At 35.9% G+C, this 20,209-nt stretch overlaps 1 protein-coding gene and 1 long non-coding RNA gene across 2 annotated transcripts in view; one reads left to right on the forward strand and one right to left on the reverse strand.

Moving 5' to 3' along the window:
- LOC102147722 (uncharacterized) overlaps positions 1-20,209 on the reverse strand; it is a 113,271-nt gene that overhangs the window by 69,344 nt on the left and 23,718 nt on the right. The window lies entirely within an intron of this gene.
- DPH5 (diphthamide biosynthesis 5) overlaps positions 16,346-20,209 on the forward strand; it is a 62,812-nt gene continuing 58,948 nt past the window's right edge. Inside the window, exon 1 of the mRNA XM_014740163.3 lies at positions 16,346-16,585. Within this exon, the coding sequence (XP_014595649.2) occupies positions 16,465-16,585 (121 nt within the window). The 5' untranslated portion in view covers positions 16,346-16,464. The remainder of the gene's footprint in view (positions 16,586-20,209) is intronic.

Raw genomic sequence — 20,209 nt, forward strand, 5'->3', positions numbered from 1 at the left:
TCTTTGTATTGTTAGAATAATATTATCTGTTCTGATTTCAGAACTGTTCTTGCTTATAAATACACCCTTTTAAAAAGAAGTTGGCCAACAAAGGAGTTTTTTTGTACTAAAAATATAGATATTTCAACCAGCTAATGTATACAAATATATACCAGTAATGTTTTAGGAAGTTTCTAGATGCAAACAAATTCATAAGAAATACACTGAAAAGAAGCATATGTATCAATAATTATGTCTCAAGTGTGGACTTTGCAGAGTACTTTAAATTGAAATCTAAAATTATTACTGGGATGGAATTACACTTTTCCACATCTCCATACCTTTTGCATACATTGTTCTCTTTGACAGCAATGTGCATATGCCTCCCAAACAAATCTTATTCCTCCTTAAGACTCTGCTCAACATCTTCTCATTCATTCATTTATTCATTCACTCATTCATTAGTACATTTTTACTGAACACCTACTATTTGCTAAATTCTGTGCTAGATGCTGAGGTGAACAAGACAATGTTCTTTCCTCACGGAGCTGATGGTTGAATGTGAATCGTTCCTCCTTCCCTGACTTCCTCAGACAGAGATAAACACTTCCTTCTTAGTAGTACCATCATTTATCCATTTAACAAGCATCTAACAAACGCTTACTAATTACTAGCATTTCCCATATCGTATTGCAATTATTTATTTGTGAAACTGCTTCACCTATTTGACTGTGAGCTCTTTGAGGAAAGAGACGTTGTATATCTCTGTATTCCCAGTACCTAGCACAATTCCTACAAGACAGAAGGTACAAAGTAAATGATTGTTTAATAAATAATTGACGTAAACTAAAATATTCTAGCTAATAGAACAGGCTTTCTGCTATTTGAAAGCTATCAATAACATACCATAGGTTTACAACAGTATTGGCCTTGCTTTGCTAACTTCAGCCAAACATTTTTGAGATGTGAAAGATGGAAACCTTAGAACTGGTCAAGCTGTTCTAAGAAGTTTGGCAACTAGACTCCCTGCCATATTCCCAGGCAAGTCTTTCCTAGGATTGAATGAATAAGCTCATAGGATGATCCATCTAAGTTCAAAAATAATTCAGAGTAGAAATTAGTCTCCTTAATTTGGTCACACAAGACTTGTGGCAATTTGGTTTGGAGGTATTTGCATTAAAAATGCAACCCTCTGCTTCCAAAGGCATCTCTCTGGGAGTAAATGCCCCAAACCCCTTCTTTAACCTGTGAGGCGCTATGAGATCTGCCACCCTACGCTCATCTCTGACCTCATCTCCTGCAGCTCTCCCACTTCTCCCCCTGCTCCTACTAGACTAATCTCTTTGCTGTTCCTTGAATATCCCAGCAATTCTGCCTCAAGACATTGGCACTTGCTGCTCTCCCTGCCTGTACAGCTCTTCCTTAGATAGCTTCGAGGCTCACTCTCTTCTGCCTTCAGTTCTCTGCTCAGGTGCCACCTTTTCAGTGAGGCCTTCTTTGACACCAAATCTCAAACAAGCCTGTCTCCTCCACTCCCAATCACTCCCTAACCTGCCACCCTGCTTTACCCTCCTTTAAATTCTTCACAGTTCTTATCATCATCTGACATACTACGCGTTTACTTTCTTTTCTCTTGGTCTCCCCTACTAGAATATAAACTCTACAAGGCTAGGTATTTTGACCATATCCTTAGGGATTAGAAGTGTGCCTTACATATAGAAGATACCCTATAAATATTTGCTGAGTGAATGGATTTGATTAATCTATTAAATAACTGTGTCTTCAGAATTAACTGTCTATATTGTACTACGCTAATGACTGTGAACTACGAATATGGTAATGAAAACTCCTTTAATTTGTGGATTCAGAACTTACTATTTTGATTATCTGATGTGCACCCTGAAACTAACTCAGAAGCCTAAATCTGATTAGTATAACAGTACTGCCACATTTCTTGTCCCCCTAAATCTTCTCACCTCAAAAATCACTACACTAGAAAAGGAAGTTTTGTGAACACCAACGAATTTTGAAGCATTTCTTAACTGTCTACATGAAAATGAGGATGGAGGTAGGGTCCTGATTCCTCCCACGAGGTGGTTTTATCTAGTTGGGGACCTCAACGTGAAAGTACCACTTCCTCTGTACAGAAATTCTTGTGAGAAACTTTCAAGCATAGCTAATTATTTCTAAGTGGAAACAAAAAGCTTTAAATTAGGAAACTCATTTCATTGACTATTAAGGGATCTTTTTATAAAACCATTTATGGAAATAAATCAATGGTTGTAATATATTTAGTCAAAATCATCAAATACAAGAAAAGATCAATTATCATAAGATTTTCAGGAAAAAGAATAACAAAAACTTCTAAGACATTTAAGATTCATTAAAAAAGTCAATTGCCCACAAGTTCTAAATAAAACATCTAGTCACTTTCTTGCCTTATTTCTGATAATTATCCAATACATCTCAAAATTCCCTGTAAAATACTGATGTATTAAGGTAGAAATAACCAATTATCTGATTTGTGTTTACAGCAGATATTATCTTATACTAGTCCTCATAAAGATGTAATAAAAAGCACTAAGGGTTACTTAAATTTATGACAAAAAATAAAATTGAGACTATTCTATTAATTAATTCTTCCAATTATTAAGCTACTCCTTACCTGTTACATCCAGTTGCTACCTTAGTTCTACTCATTTTTCCAAAAATTTTTCATAGCTTTAACTCCACCATAAAGAAACATACACATCCATGTATGTACACACATGCATGTACACGCAAGTGTGCATGTATACACAGACACACACAGAAAAGAAATCTTGGTCAAAACCTACTTTTCAACTTTATCTATGATATCATGTGACCTTTTACTCAAGCCATTTGGCTGTCTTTCCTGGTTTCTGATTTTTTTAAGTGGCACAGTGTTTTAATTTGCAATCTGGTATTACTTTTAACTTGAAATTGGTTTGGCATTCTCATTCAGTACTCACTAATACATCTCATGAGCTCAGCTCTCATATATCTTACATATTTTAACCCTCAAAACTTTGAGAAGACTATTAAACTTGGATTGGGTTAAGCTGAAGACATGTTGAGACTTCAGCAACACGGGTTAGAGGTATAGGGGTGAGGTCTGACAAGGCTGCTGGTAGGATGACCAGTTCATCCTGCTTTGGCTGGGATTTTCCCACTTTAGTACTGAAATTCCCATGTCCGAGTATCTCCTCAGTCCTAGGCAAGGCAAGACAGTTGGTGACCGCATGGGTGACAGGCTGAAGGAAACTGAACTGATAGGAGCCTGATTGCTTAGGGTAGTCTAGTGAGCTTCTTCCACAGGAATGGTAAGTGCAGATGTGGCTCTGAGAAGAGTCAGGGCCAATGGAATGGAATTCAGGTGGTGAGGCAGGAGGGGCAATGCCTGTAGACAGACAGCAAGAACTGGAGTCGAGTAATCTGGACTTGGGTTAACGTGGCTTTATGGATATTTATGGAGCGCAGGATACAAAGCCTGTGGTAGGACAGCTATGCTAGGCTCCATTAACTTGGTAATAAGATGCTAGTGAAATGCTCTCTGACCTGCTGGGAATGAGTTTGCTGGTGGAGAGCTTCCAGTTATATCTGTGAAATACAATGGAAGACAGACATGAATGAAATTAAGACTCAAATGGGCTCAGGGTTACATAGCTAGGAAGAGGCACAGCTAAATTTTAAACCTAGATCTTTCTGACCCCAGGTCTGTTGCTCAGGCATTTAAATAAAACTTAAAATATAAATTCTATTCATAGAAATCCATGCTATGCATGACTGTATAGAGAACTCCTACAACTCAATAACAACAACAAAATAACTTGATTAAAAAATGGGCAAGGAACTTGAATAGCCATTTCTCCAAAGAAGCTATGCAAATGACCAGCAAGCATCTGAACAGATACTCAACATCACTAATGAAGAGGGACATGCAACCCAAAACCACAATGAGCTATCACCTCACACCCATTAGGATAGCTGCTATCAAAAAAACCCAACAAACCAACCAGAAAATAACAAGTGTTGACAAAGATATGGAGAAATTGGAAGTCTTGTGTACTGTTGATGGAATTGTAAAATGGTACAACTACTATGGAAAACAGTGCGGATATTCCTCAAAAAATTAAAAATGGAATTACTATATGATCCAGCAATCTCATTCTGGGTATATATCCAAAAGAATTGAAAACAGGATCTCAAAGAGATATCTGCACTCCATGTTCATTGAAGCATTATTCACAATAGCCAAAGGTGGAAGCAACCTAAATGTCCATCAATAGATGAGTGGATAAAGAGAATGTGATCTACACATACAATAGGATAATATTCAGCCTTAAAAAAGAAGGAAAGTCTCTCATATGCTACAACATAGATGAACCTGAAGGACATTACGCTAAGTGAAATAAGGCAATCACAAAAAGACAAATACTGCATGATTCCACTTATATTAGGTATCTAAAGTAATCAAAGTCATAGAAGCCGAAAGTAGAATGATGGTTACCAGGGGCTGGGGGAGGGGGAAACAGGGAGTTGTTCAATGGGTACAAAGTTTTAGTCATACAAGATGAAAAAGTTCCTGAGACCTGTTGTACAGCAATAGGCACAGAGTTAATACTGCAATGCACACTTAAAAATAAGAGGGTAAATTCATGTTATGTGTTTCTTACCATAATAAAAAGAAATAAATAAAAAGAAATCCATTCTCTTATCATAGTTGTGTCCATGTCATTTCCCGTTTCCCAGACTGTTAAATTCAGTGAGGGTAAAGACTATTCCTTATTTATCTTTACATCCTTTAATTAGCAAAATACTCAGAAGAGAATGAACTTTTGATAAATGTTGTTGAATTAGATAAAATTCAAAGAGACTTGCACACTCCTACCTTGTTACCTTTACTCTTATTGGTGTTTTCACTTGTCCCATGGAATGTCCTTATTCAAATTCTATTCAGCCTTCAAAGCCCAGCTAAGTCCTAGAATCTTTACTTGAGGTCATAGAGATCTCTCCCTTTTCTGAACTCCACCTCAGCATTTTATCTTTTTATGTATTTAATTCTTATTTCTCAAAGGTAGCAATAGCTCCTCTGCATACTTCACTATTATGCTTACAGTGTCAATCAACACAGGTTACTTGAAATCCAGAAGCAAAAACCTGTCAGATTTATGTTCTCTTACTCAACAGTTCAAAACAGGAATGAACATTCAAAACAGGAAAAGAATTACAAACTTCCTAACAGCAGCCAGACATTACTATAGTCTGGGTGTTGATATTTAGTGTACAAAAGAATTCCTTTTGTCCTATGAGGAACTTAGCTCCACCACATCTGAAATATGGAGACAGTTAGCATATTGATAAGGTTTTTTTAAAAAGAAGAAAGTATTTCCTTATGAAAAGTCATTCTCAGCATTTTCTAAAAGAGAAAAGTATTAATATGCACTTGATTTTGATGCTATTAAAAATAGGATACTTGCTATAAAAACTAATAAGAACCCAATGACTTTTGGGGCTATACTGCAGCAAATCTAGTTGTGAAAATCAAGCTTACAGCCTATTATCTCTAAGCGATGGAGTGGGGGAAACAGATGAGACAACCAACACAGAAGAACTACACCACTTACTAGGCATAAAAGTAAAAAAAATGAATACCTTCGACTTTAGAATCAAGAGTTTTGCTTACTTGTTTTTGTTTTGTAATCATTAAGTTCTGTATTGCAAAAAGGCTAGATTTTTTTTTTTCTCAACCCAAATCTTGAGTAAATCCATCTTTTTCTACAGGACTGGGGAAACTTAGTATGTAACTTATTTTTGTCAGCATCAGATAGCTATGAAGTAAGAGTCACACCAAAAACGTTTACTGATTCCCATTTTCAATGCCTAAAAAAAATACAAAGTTTGTTTTCCAGCTCAAGATTATAGTTCTGAATGCATAATCCCAAAACTTCATAGTCTGTATGTGATATAGAATGATCATGTATTTAAAAAACTGGTGGTAAAATCAGAGACAGAATTACTGCAAAGCTAATGAAGCACAAGCTACAAGGCTCTTTTGCACAGTCCCCTTCTAAGGCACTGAGAAGGACTCTAGCAATGAATTTAATAATCATACGCTTTTGTACAATTTGTAAAAGTGAGATATATTCACTAAAGTTAGTTAAGACCAGTGTCTCTTTTCATTATGACTTCTTCATCACCTTCCCTCCTGTTAGGTGTGTCAGAGTGGCTGGCCACAACACAGGCATCTTAGGATCCAGCTAAGAGGAGGTTGAGTTAGGGATATATTTACCTTAGGATTTAGTAGGAACTAGCCAAGCAAGTTCAAGAGTGACTTCTAGCAATTCTCCTACCACCTCGTATACTAACTCATTCATAATCATGATACAAAGATGGAGGTCCAGAGGTCATGGTATGAATGTGTCTTAAGATGCCTAGTACTGGAATTACGCAGCTAAGTCAAGAATAAATTTGAGAGAGGTCTTCTCAAATTTGACAACAATTTTAAAAATTGAGAAGATATTATTAATAACAAGTTTAATAAGGAGTTGTAAACTAAAACAAAAGCTTTTCTTCTATCAATAAAAAAAATATATAGGACTCTAATTCCACCTATGAAAGATTACCTGCCAAGGTATTGGCCTCCCATTGTAAACTGGAAAACCAGACAAAATATATAAAACATGGTTTTCAGATAGCACACAAAAAGACAGTGCAGAATTGTGATCTCTGAAGAGAGGATCATGAATTAATAGTGGGGCTAAATTAGTTCCAAAATAAAGGCTCCGATAACAGGCTTAAAGGCAAGCCTTGAAAGGATAAAACAACGTACTTAACTGCACAACAGAACACATCAAACAGCAACAAAATCCAGTACCCAACAAGAAAATCCAGTACCCAACAGTAAAATTCACAAGGTCTAGCATCCAGCCAAAAGTTATCAGGCATGCAAAGAAGTGATAAATTATAACCCATAATCAGTAGAAAAATTAATTAATTAGAAACATATCCAGAAACTCAGCCCCAGACTGGGAGAAAATATTTACAAAAGACATATCAGATGGAGGACTGTTATCCAAAATACACAAAGAACTCTTAAAACTCAACAATAAGAACACAAATAACCCAATTTAAAAATGGGCCAAAGACCTTAACAGAAACCTTGCCAAACAAGATATACAGATGGCAAATATGCATGTGAAAAGATGCTCCACAAGATACGTCATCAGGGAAATGCAAATTAAAACAACCTTGAGATATCACTACACATCTACTAGATTCGCTGAAATCCAGAATATTGACGACACCAAATGCTGGCAAGAAAGTGCAGCAACATGAAGTCTCCTTCATTGCTAGTATGAATGCAAAATGATACAGCCACTTTGGAAGACAGTTTGGAGGTTTCTTCGAAAACTAAACATAGTCTTATCACATGATCCAGCAATTGTGCCCCTTGATATTTACACAATAAGATGAAAACTTACAAAAACCTGCACACGGATGTTTACTGAAGCTTTATTCATAATTGCCAAAACTTGGAAGCAATCAAGATGTCCTTCAGTAGGTGAATGGATAAGTAAACTGTGGTACATCGAGACAATGGAATATATCATTCACCACTAAAAGAAATGAGCTATCAAGCCATGAAAAGACATGGAGGACACTTAAACGCTTTCTTTTAAAAGCAATTTGAAAAGGCTATAATACTACATGATTCCAACTATATGACATTTTGGAAAAAGCAAACTATGGAGACAATAAAAATAGCAATGGTTGCCAGGGGTTAATGGTTAGGGAGGAATTAACAGGCAGAGCATGGAGGATTTTTAGGGCAGTGAAACTACTCTAAATGGTGATACATGTCATTATACATTTATCCAAACCTATAGAATGTACACCAAGAGTGAACCCTAATGTAAACTATGGACTCTGAGTGAAAATGATGTGTCGATGCAGGTTCATCAATTGTAACAAATGTACCACTCTGGTGGGAAATGGCAATAATGGGGAGGCTATGCATGCGTGGAGACAGGAGGTATATAAGAAATCTCTCTGTGTTCCACTCAGTTTTGCTGTGAATCTAAATACCAGCAAAAACATCTTTCAAAACACAGACTGTTTAAATGAACAAAAGCTGAGAAAATTCATCACAAGTAGATATGTACAAAAATAAATGTAAAAGAAGTTCCTCAGTCAGAGGAAAATGACAGCAGGTAGAAATACGGACCTACACCAAAGAACAATGAGCACCAGAAATGGTAAACATGTGGACAAATACAAAAGTACATTTTTCTCATTTTTAATCTCTTTAAAGGATAATTATTTGTTTGTTTATATTTATTATAATAATATAATAAGGTTTATAAAATATGTAGAACTAAAACGTGTGACAATAAGAGTACAAAGGATAGGGAGGATTATTTCTATATTATTTGAATGCAGATTGTGATAAGTTAAAGATATGTACTGAAAAACCTAAAGCAACAACTAAAACCAGCCAATTACTGGAGATCAAATAACTTTTTAAAGGACAGGAAAGCAGAGAAAAAGGGGGAAAATCAAGATGGTATAAACACAAAACAAATAATAAGATGGTAGACAAAATAAAATAGTATCAATAATTACATTAAATATCATAGTCTAAACACTATAATCTAAAACATAAACGTCACATTGAAAAAAAAAAAGGAGGATCCAACTATATGCCCTCTATAAGAAATCCACCTTAAATATAGAGATAGGTTAAAAAGTAAAAGGATGGAAATATATATATCCTGTAAATACCACTCAAAACAAATAGCTATGTTAATATCAATTAAAGCAGACTTCAGGACAAGGAAAACACCAGAGATAAAGAGGTACATTTCACAATTATAAAGGAGTCCATTATACAAGAAGATATACAATTTTAATGTATATGCATCTCAGAGCTTAAAAATACATGAGGCTAAAACTGTCAGAACTGAAAGAAAAAATATACAAATCCTCAGTTATAGTTGTATATTCTAAGAATCCTCCCTAATAAGTGAAAACAAAAACAAAAACACAACATTAAGCATATAAAAAGACTTAACACTATCGACAAACTTGACCTAATTGACGTAAAAACACTCTACCCACCAACAGAAAAATATCCATTCTTTTCAAGTTTCAATGGAACATTCACCAAGAACAACCATATTCTGGGCCAGAAAACAAGTTTCAATGAATTAAAAAAAAAATGAAATAAAATAGAGTATTTTCTCTAACCACAATCCAATCTATTAATTAAACCAGAAATTAATAACAGAAGATACCTGGGGGGAAAAAATCTCTAAATATTTGAAAAATAAACAAAACACTTCTACATAATCATGGGTAATAGAAGAAATCATGAAAAAAATTAAAAATATTTTGAATTGAATGAAAATAAAATATCAAACCTTTTAGGATATTGCTAAAGCAGTACTTAGAGGGAAATTTATAGTATTAAATGTTATTTCTTCTTAAATAAACAGAAAGCTCTAAAATTAAAGACCTATATATACACATCTGAAGAAATCAAGAAAAGAAAAACAAATGAAATCCAAAATAAGCTAAGCAGAAAGGACATAATAAAAATAATAGTTTAAATAAAAAAAAAGATAAAACCAATAAAAGCAAATGCTTTGAGAAGATCAATCAAATTAATAAATTTCAAGATGGAATCAACTAGGAAAGAAAAAGACACAAATGACCAATATTAGAAAGAAAAAAGGAGATGGAATTACAGACCTTACAGACATTTCTGGATTTTTCTATCTCATTATTCTAGTCACTATGGTTCAAGGCCATGTAATTCTTTTGATTTTTCTCTCACTCACAGCAATCAGTTAATCACCAAGTCCAATCTTTGCAATGTTTTTCTCATCTGCTTAATTTTTTCCCCTATCAAAATCACTTCATCACTTGGATTTCATGTTGTATTACCTCCCAAGGAGGGACCACTCTCCTCTAATTCATCTCCTTGCTTCCAGACTCTCCTTCCTAAAATCCCTACATGCATTAACTAATTTATTTACCGGAAAAGTATTATGTGGCACCTTCCAAGTACCAAATAATGAACTTGTTATTCAGGATACATGGTTCCTGCTATCAAAGATCTCACTCTAGTGAAGGAGATTGACATTTACACAGATAAGTACAATGCAGTATTATAACTACACTACGGATATGCATAAAGTTTAATAAGACAAACAGAAGAAGAAGTAATGAACTCTGTCTGGGAGAGGAAGGCATGCAAGGCTTCAGAGAAGTCATGATGTTTAAGCTGCATCTTAAAGAACAAGTAATTCTCAGGCAAAGGGAATAGCATAGATAAAGACAAAAACATATGAAAAGCTTGGCTATGCTAAGTGAAACAAGCCAGACAAAGAAAGACAAACATAGCAAGTATCACTTATATGTGGAATCTAAAAAAAAGTCACCCTCGTAGAAACAGAGGGTAGAAAAGTGGTTGCCAGGGGCTGGGGGATGGGATAAATAGGGAGAGGTTGGTAAAAGAGCACACATTTTTAGCTATGAGACAAATGAGGTCTTGGGATCTAATGTAAAACATGGTGACTATAGTTGATAACATCGCATTGTATAAGTGAAATTTGCTAAGGGAGTAGAATTTAAATGATCTCACCAAAAAAAAAAAAAGATAAATATGTTAGGTAATGGATATGTTAACTAACTAGATGTGGGGAATCCTTTCACAATATTTATGTATATCAAATTGCTACAATGTACATTTCAAATATCTTACAATTTTATATGTCTATTATAACTCAATAAGGCTGAAATTTAAAAAAGGATTACTAAATAATTAATATGTAAAATGCATGTTACCTTTTTAGAACAGAGCCTGGCATATAGGATTCACTATATAATAATTAATAATTATTATTGTTGTTGTTGGCTCTGGGTAACACAGTGAACTATTCAAAGCCATCATTTCTTAATCTGAAAAATGGCACAAATAGATGGCCTCTATGGTCCCTTACTAGTCTAAATGTCAATGTTTATGATCCTTAATATTATAAAATATAAACTATTATCTCAAGAAACCTACTCTATTCTGTTAAATTTCTATTTAAGTCTATTATTATTTAATAAAGCCCAAGAACAGGGTATAATAGTGTAAAAATATTCTCTCTAGTTGAGAAATAGTGTCATATTAAATTGTTGTAAGTAAAAATAAGTTGAGCAAATCTGTAAAATAAAAGCTAGAAAGGAAGTTTTTATAAATAAATGTAAAATATATATACATTTAGTCTCCATAGATGTTTGTTTATTCATTGATTTGCATAAAGAAATAAAACTAAATCAGGATCCACAGAAGCAAAGCCATTTCATTATCAGGAAACCTTGCTTATTTAAGCTCTTCTTTTCCTCCTCCCTCTTAAGAAGATTCCCACAAAAGGTGATGTCACACTGAATCTAACTATGCAAAGGAAAAACCTGAAATAGTACTTTAACACTGTCAAAGCTTTGAACTACATGTCATCATAGACATACACACCTTGCTGTTGGCTAGAATCCAACCATGTAAGTACTTAAAAGAATTTAAAATAATCATTTTTTAGTATGCCTACTCCCACTACAGCAGGAAACTATAGGTTCCAAGCCCTAAAAAGATAATCTCTGGATGAAAACTATAAAACACAATTTGAATTCAAGCACGTTGGTTACATTCAATTTTAATTATAGGCGATTCTTTTAGAATTTGCTTTGAAAATAAAGAATCTCTTTGAGAAATATGTCACTGACATCTACAATGTGAACTCAGACAAAACAACAAACAATGTAAAAGAATGGATACCATTTTAAAGAATGTATGATTAATAACAGTCATTTGTTTCTCAAGCTGCTACTGGAACTGCAAAATACAGTCCGTCCTCTTATCTCAGAGGAACAGTTGTCCTGTCTCCTTTCCAACTCGCCTCCCACCACTGGACTTAATAACCTTTCCTTCTGTCACCCACACTTTTGCCTAAAAACTATGCTTAAGTTTTATAGCTATATCTGTATCTGTGTCTATATCCCTATTTTTGAATCTATCTCTATCTCTATATAATGTATCAGCAATCTCTCTTCTCAATGCAGCTGTTGCCTCAAACTACAATCTTATTTTTCTTTTACTAACGTATTTCCAGGAAAAAAAAGTAGTTTCCAGTTTAAGCACTCACTCATTCTTAGTCACCACATCTCTGAAGTAACTAAAGTCCTTTGTATTGGGTTGAATAATGTTCCCTCCCAGATTCATGCCAACCCTGAACCTGTGAATGTGACTTTATTTGGAAATGGGGCCTTTGCAGGTGTAATCAAGTTCAGATGAGATCATACTAGATTAGAGTGGGTCCTAAATCCAATGATTGACGTCCTAATAAGAGGAAGGAAATTTGGACATAGAGACACAGACACTCAGAGGGAAAATGGCCATGTGAAGAAGGAGCCAGCAATTAGAGTGATGCAGCTACAAACCCATGAATGCCAAGGACTGCCAGTAACACCAGAAACTAGAAGGGGCAAGGAAGGATTCTTCCCTAGAGCCTTCGGAGGGAGCGTGGCTCCGCTGACACCTTGATTTCAGGTTTCTGTCCTCCAAAGCTGTGAGAGAATAACTTTCTGTCGTGTTAAGCCACTCAGTTTGTGGTAATTTGTTACTAGGAAACGAATAGATCCTGCTAATCACAAAATCCAACAGTCCCTTATTATTCCTCATTTTCCTTGGTTTAAGAAAAACTTAACCGTACCTTTTATCCTAAAATTCCTTCATTGGATTTGGAGACTGCACTAACATCTTCATGAGCTCTTTTCCCTCCTTTTTGACTTTATGGTGGGCTTCCTGCAAAACTCTTTGCCCTTTTTTTCATTCTTTCTCACATGGGATGACTCTTATTCTTGTGATTTCAATTACTGCTTCTACGTAGATAACTTCCAAACCTAAATCTTCAAATCTGACCTATCTTTTGAGCTTTAAATACTACGCTTTCAACAACAGTAATTTTTAAATTCTGTATTTTAGTTTATTTTTATTTATACAGACAATTTTCTAATAAGAGTTACATAGCCACTTATATGTGCTAAGCACTTTACATACATTATCTTGCACACATTCACAATAACCTTATGAAGCCGTTACTATTATTGTGCCCCAATTTAAAAATGAGAAAGCTGTGTGAGGCACTGAGTGGTTAAATAACTTGTCCAAGGTCCCACAGTCATTAAGTCGTAGAGCTGGGATACAAACATGCACGATTTCACTCAGCACAGTGAGTCTTGAGTATTTGGGCAACTCAGATCTCTTTGAGAATTTGGTGAAAACTGTGGTCATTCTCCACAGAAAAATATGCAAAAGTTTTCCATAAAATTTTAGAGAGTTCATGCATCTCTTAGAATTCCATTTGTGCATCCCAAGTTAAGAAGATGTGTATTGGAAAAAGCTGAATCACTACAAATACATTAGCAATAAGGAAAAAATAACTGGACTCAACCGTCTAATTTGATTCTCTAGTAAAATATATTGTCTGCTCCAGGTAGCAAATTAGTAGACCTTTATCATAAAGAAGATGGTGAACATCACACTCATTCATTCAACACTAATGTAATGAGTGATTCTCAATCTAGAAGGGAATACATAGCATATAAACAAATAATTACAATACAATGAAACAGTTATGAAAAGAACAATAATCTTTATGGATCTGTGGAAAATAATATAAAAGGCCAGTGGTGAACAAGGAGATCAGGTGGAAAAAGTCATTTAATTAGGTTAAAAAAATTCATGCAAGAGATGATTAGAGAGATTCTAACCTAAGGCATTGAAATCAGTGATGAGAAAGGAACAGATTCAGTGGTTACTAAGGAGGAAAACACTGTCCAAGTTTAGGGGCTGATTCAGTGTAAAAGATGAGAGAGAGAGAGGAGACAAGAACAACTCTAAGATTTCTGAATAGGATGCATATGTGTAGAGATGCCATTAATTGAGGCAGAAAATAAGGAGAGAAGGGTGTTGAGGTGGGGAGAAAAAAAATTCCATTTGGACATGTTGGGTTTAAAATTGGATCGGGGCATCAACGTGCAGCTATCTACTCATAGGAAACATGATTAAGAATTCAGATAAAAGACTGGGTTAGTATTCTGGAGTCAAAGATATATTATGGACATAGTTGAAGAAATGAAATGGATGGATTATATAAAGTGTGATGAATAAAATAACAAAGGGATCTGTAATCAGTCAGAGTCCTCCAGAGAAACAGAACCGATAGGAGATGTGTGTGTGTGTGGGTGTGTGTGTGTTTGTGTATTTTAAGGAGATTTATTCCAAGGACTGGCTCACATGATTGTGGGGGCTTGGCATTTTGAAACCTGAAGGGCAGGCAAGTCTGAAATTTTTAGGGTTGTCTGGCCAGCAGGCTGGAAACTCAGGAACTCAGGCAGAGGTTGATGCTGCTGTCTTGAGGTAGAATTTCTTTTTCTCCAGGAAACCTCAGTTTTTGCTCTAAGGCCTTCTATCATTGAATGAGGCCCACACACATTATCTCCTTGAAGGCAACTGATTGTAGATGTTAACCACATCTGCAAAATACTTTCACAGCAGCACTACATTAGTGTCTGATTAAATAACTGGATACTATCACTTAGCCACGCTCACACAAACAACTAACCATCACAGGAGTACAGACAGTACTCAACAGTCAATGGGAAAACAAAAGTCTGCAAATACCAACAAGTAGTGAGAGAGGTAGAGAACTTGAAAAAAGGGACCACAGAAGCCAAAAAAGAAAAGATCATCAAGATGATCAAAAGTTTCAAGCACTAAGCAGGGATCACGTGAGAGAAGAGCAAAAATCTATTCACGGAATTTGACATTAAGTAGTTAATTGTGACCCCAGTAAGATCTGTTTTGGTGGCATTTAGGGAAGGGGGCAAGATTGCAGTGAATTGAAAAGTGAAAGGGAGTTGAGGAAGTAAAGGCCTGATGGCAATATATTAGTAGGAACAATAACTGAAACGTTACAAAAAACATTTTCCCTTTCTTCAGATGGGGCCTCCTCGATTCCAAATTATTTGGGTCTTCCCCAAAATTTTTGGGTTCTACCACTCCCTGAGGGACCACCCCAGCAACAGATGCTGTCACAGCTGTTGAGATGCCAAGCATTATGGAAATTAGCTTCATGTCACAGATGACCAATTAGAGACTACAATGGAAATGCTGGCAATACTTTTAGGAGACATAAGAGAATCCTTAGAAAAGTTTTCAATGTATCTGTAGAAAGAAATGCAAAAGTATTCATGAATAAGTATTACTTTAAAAAACCATTGGTAATCTATATACTTTCCTGGAATCAGAAAAGATTCAGACGTCTGTTATACGCCCAGTTTTGTTAAGCAGTCATACTTAAAGTTTGGCTGACTAAAGATGAGCATACTTAATAAAAAGGGCATTTATGAGAAATGGGTGCATAGAATTATTATGATAGTTAAACCGAAATTGATTTTTATTGATACGTCTTAGTTTGTCTCTAATGAAATCAAGGAGAAGCATTATTTGGCATGAAAATGCCATCTAAAATATTTGGATTTCAGGGCTGGCCCCGTGGCCGAGTGGTTAAGTTCACGTGCTCCGCTGCAGGCGGCCCAGAGTTTCGTTGGTTCGAATCCTGGGCGTGGACATGGCACGGCTCATCAAACCATGCTGAGGCAGCGTCCCACATGCCACACCTAGAAGCAGCCACCACGAAGAATATATACAACTATGTACTGGGGGGCTTTGGGGAGAAAAAGGAAAAAATAAAATCTTTAAAATACTTGGATTTCACAACCGGTAGGAATTTGCTTGATATATAATCTTAATACTTGTTTGATACAAGAATAATCTTATCTGCGTTTCTTAAATAAAAACATATACACAAATTATTTGGGCCTCCCCAAGGCTAAAACTTCTTTACAAAGGACTTCTCTCAGCATTCAGGAGAAAGGCCATTGGATCTATGAATTAAAACTAAAATGTTATAAAATATTTCTTTTTTAACACTGGTTCTGGGGTAGAGGACATATGCTTAAATTATAGGCTAATCATGATACATATGGTTTTATTGTTGATGAAGATTTTGCCTAATTCAATAAATATTTCTGCAGACCCAATAGGTGCAAATACTTTGGTAAATGAGCTGCCCCTTCTTATTTCTATTTCCCATTTAAAAGCAAAAGATAAAAGACTAAATAAAATAAAATCACTGAAGGAAGAAAGTGAAATATTTTTTAAAGGCAACAGTGAAAACAAATACTATCCAGAAGCACAACCAAGGGCAAGGCAAGCACCCCCTGTAAAAAACATGACACTTTATCACGTGGAAAGTTGGAGGAATACCGCAGGAAGGGCTTCTTAATCATAGCTGAAAGCGTCTGAAGTTTTCACCATCAGAGAGGCTAAGACTGGGCCTCCAAAAAAGGTATATGCAATGTGTTTTTACTGCCGGCCCGCCCACTGGCAGGCAGCATCGACTGTTCTTCCTCCCATCATCATCATCTTCAGCAGCAGCAGAGCAGCAGCAGCAGGCTCCCCCAGCTCTCAAAGGTCAGTCTCAGCCTCAAACTCTTGGTTATTGTCAGTTCCTCCACACTAAATAGATGTGTTTAGATGAAAGTTTTGAGGATAATTATTTTTACCAAGCAGAACTGATCACTTTTGAATCTTTTCTAGCTGTAGTGAGTCAAAAATTACTGAATGTGTATCATGTGCAAAATAGCATGCTAACTATGGTGGAAAGAGGGGATAGTGGCCAGCAGAGTGGAAAAATAAAATATAATCCTTCCCCTTAAGATTATTAATTTGTTTCGTTCCTTTGGCTCGAATTCAACCAGGCCTAAAATGTGCTTGGCATGGAGATTAAAAAATGACACTAATCAAGTCTTCTGCCTTTCAAGGACTCACATCTAACTCAACATCGGTTTGTTGAGATCAACAAGGATTTAGATGTCAGCATATTAAAGTTGAAGGACCCAGAGATAGGCAGGATAACATAGCAGTTTAAAGTTTTGGAATCAAATGCAGTCAGGGTCCAACCCCAGGCCTAAACACTCTGCATTTTAGTTTCCTCATTAATAAGATATAATAGGCAATATTACATATATTTCATAAGGTTGCTGTGCCAATTAAATGAGAAAACTTATTTCAGAACACTGAGTATGATTCCTAGCATATGGCAGATTATTAAAACATCTAGTCTAACTCTTTCATTTAGTAGATGAAAACACTGAGACTCCAAAAGAATGTCTAAGGTTAGTGATGAGACAAATTAGGGCTAAAACCCAGAGTGATTTAACTGGGAGAACCAGGCTTCACTGTGACAGTTAGGGATTCAAGAAAATGTGCTAAGGCAGTTTTCATGTATTTTACAATAGCCCAAGTATTCAAAAATTTTAAGCAGATGATATTACTTATACTAAAATAACAATAAGCCATTATTTTCTTTAATGCCTTTTCAAGACTGGCACAAATATCAATTTTCTGCTTTAGTGCCAGTAACTGTCATAACTCTTTCCTTTGCTTTTCACTAGAATATAGGTTTTTTTTTAAAAAAGGTAAACTTTTTGGGAAAATAAACCTGTTTCATTATGCTGACAACTGCCTTTGAGTTTACTTTCTCTTTTGCCCTTTCTCTGCTTTTCTCCTTTGCTATTCTTTACCACAACATAGAGACACAGTTCTTTTGAAGAATGTATCACACTAAGCTACCTTCATCTTCCCCTTGGCTCTTCTCTATTTTCAGTATTGATGATTCACGTTGGTAGAATTGTAACTAAACTACTGAACAGTGGGCCAGCATTTGACTTTCATAGCACCCAAAGGAAACAGATGAGCTACAGAGATCCCTTGGAGGCCTGGGTCAGGCAGTGGAAGGGAAATCTGAAGGGGCAGCCACGAAGTCAAGACGCTTAGGCCTCACTGGCGTGATCAATCCACCAGACTTTATTGTGTTCCAGCCTGTAAATCTTAACTATGCTGCTTTTCCCTCCCTTCCTCACTAATCTCTGAGACAGTGGGTATTGTGGAAAGAACTTAAGTTTTGGAGTCAGCTGAACTAAGTTTAAATCTGGGTTCTACCACTTACCAGCTTCGTGTCTTTGATTAAGTTACTAAACCTTCCTAAACTTTAGTACACTTATCTGTAAAATGGACCTTATACCTATTTACCCGGATTATGGTAAAGGTTAACCGAATAATGAATAAAAACATACAACCTGTAGCAAGCTCTTAGCAAGACTCCTCCTGTGATCCTGATTTTGACTTGATGCTGATCTCCTGTATTCTTTATTTTTTATTACTCATTTAAAGATAGGCATTTAATTTAATGATGAAGGCATATTGGAGGGAACATTATTGAGTTATTGACAGGTTATTTTTAGACAAGTGGCTTTCTGTTTGGAAAAGAAACAATTTTAGATCCTATCATGTAACCCAAAATCAAATGTCATTTTGAAAAATAATGTACTATGTATAATGGTATACAGAAGTATTAGTAACTAAAACGTTAAGCAAGAGATTTGCTTTGCGTTAGTTTTGGGAATGCTTTCATTGTAAGTGATGTGTGTGATTTTTTTGTTGTATTTAGTATATTTACACATAGTGAAATACACAGATTTTAAGTGTAAAATTAGATAGGCTTTGACAAATGTATACATCCAAGTAACCAAAAACCAATTAAGATATCGCCCCAAAAGTTCCCTAGAGCACTTTTCCAGTCAAGTGCCACCCCCAAAAGCAACCACCTATGATAGACCCCAGAGACTAGTTTTGCCTGCTTTTAAATTTCACATAAATGGGATCAAGTAGTATTTTTCCCTCTGTCTGGCTTCTTCTGATCAGCATGTTTCTGATATTCATCCATCTTGCTGTGTGAACCAGTAGTTCATTTTGAATTGCTTATAGTATAGTATTCCATTTAAGACTTTATCACAGCGTTTTTTTTAATCCATTCTCCTTTTGATGGGCATTTGGGTTGTTCCCAATTTCTGGCCATTACGCATAAAACTGCTACAAAAACATGTACAAGTCTTTTTGTGGGCATATGTATTCATTTCTCTTGGATAAATAACAGAAATCAAATGGGTTAGGTCATAGGATAGATGCGTGTTTAACTGCCAAACAGGTCTCCAAAGTGCTTTTATCATTTTACGCTCTATTAGCAATGTATGAGAATTCAGGGGCTCTACATCCTCACCAACATTTGATGGTGTTAATTTTTAAAATTTTAGCCATTCTAACAGGTGTAAAGTGGTGTCTCATGTTAATATTAATTTGCATTTCTCTAATGAGTAATTATGCTGAGTACCTTTTCCTGTGCTTACTAACCATTAATAAATCTTCTCTGATGAAGGATGATTCAACTTACTTTTTAAAATTGGGTTGCCTTCTTATTTTTGAGTGTGAAATATATATATATTTGTCCTGGTTCCTGACACAGAGCTCCTAAAACCCTTGCAAATAGGGGTGCTAGGAGGATCTTTTGTTCTAATATTTAATCTTTGACTCGAGTTCCTGACACAGAGCTCCTAAGAACTTGGTAATTTCCTGAGTGATAGGAGCATCTGACACAGAGCTCCTAAATCCCTTGGAATTTCCCCAGTGACAGGAACATCTTTTGTTCTAATGAGGTGACTTGGTGGGCTCCTGGTTAGGGGCTGGTCACCAAAGATGAAGCCATGATTAGAAGCTTGGAACTTTCAGCCCCACCTCCCATTCTTTGTGAATGTAATCACTAATCATGCCCATGTAATGGAGCCTCCACAAAAACCCAAAAGGAAGGAATTCAGAGAAGGGAGAGAGGCTGGAAATGGAGTTAATACTGAACCATGCCTATGTGATGATGCCTCCATAAAAATCCCAATAGTACGAGCTTCAGGGAGCTTCCCAGTTGGTGAACACATCTACGTCCTGGGAGGGTGGCCCACCCCAATTCCACAGGGATAGATCTTGTGCTTGGGACTCTTCCGGACCTCGCCCTATATATCTTTTCATCTGGCTATCCTTTATCATATCCTTTATTGTACAAAAAACTGGCAAACATATGTGTTTCTCTGAGTTCTGTGAGTTGTTCTAGCAAATGATAGAAACCAAGGAAGAGGTGCGTGGGAACCCTCAATTTGTAGCCAAGTCAGACAGAAGTTGTAGGTAACCTGGTGTGGTATTCTGCTTTAT

Source organism: Equus caballus, chromosome 5 (genome assembly GCF_041296265.1).
Source record: "Equus caballus isolate H_3958 breed thoroughbred chromosome 5, TB-T2T, whole genome shotgun sequence".
NCBI classification, from domain to species: domain Eukaryota; kingdom Metazoa; phylum Chordata; class Mammalia; order Perissodactyla; family Equidae; genus Equus; species Equus caballus.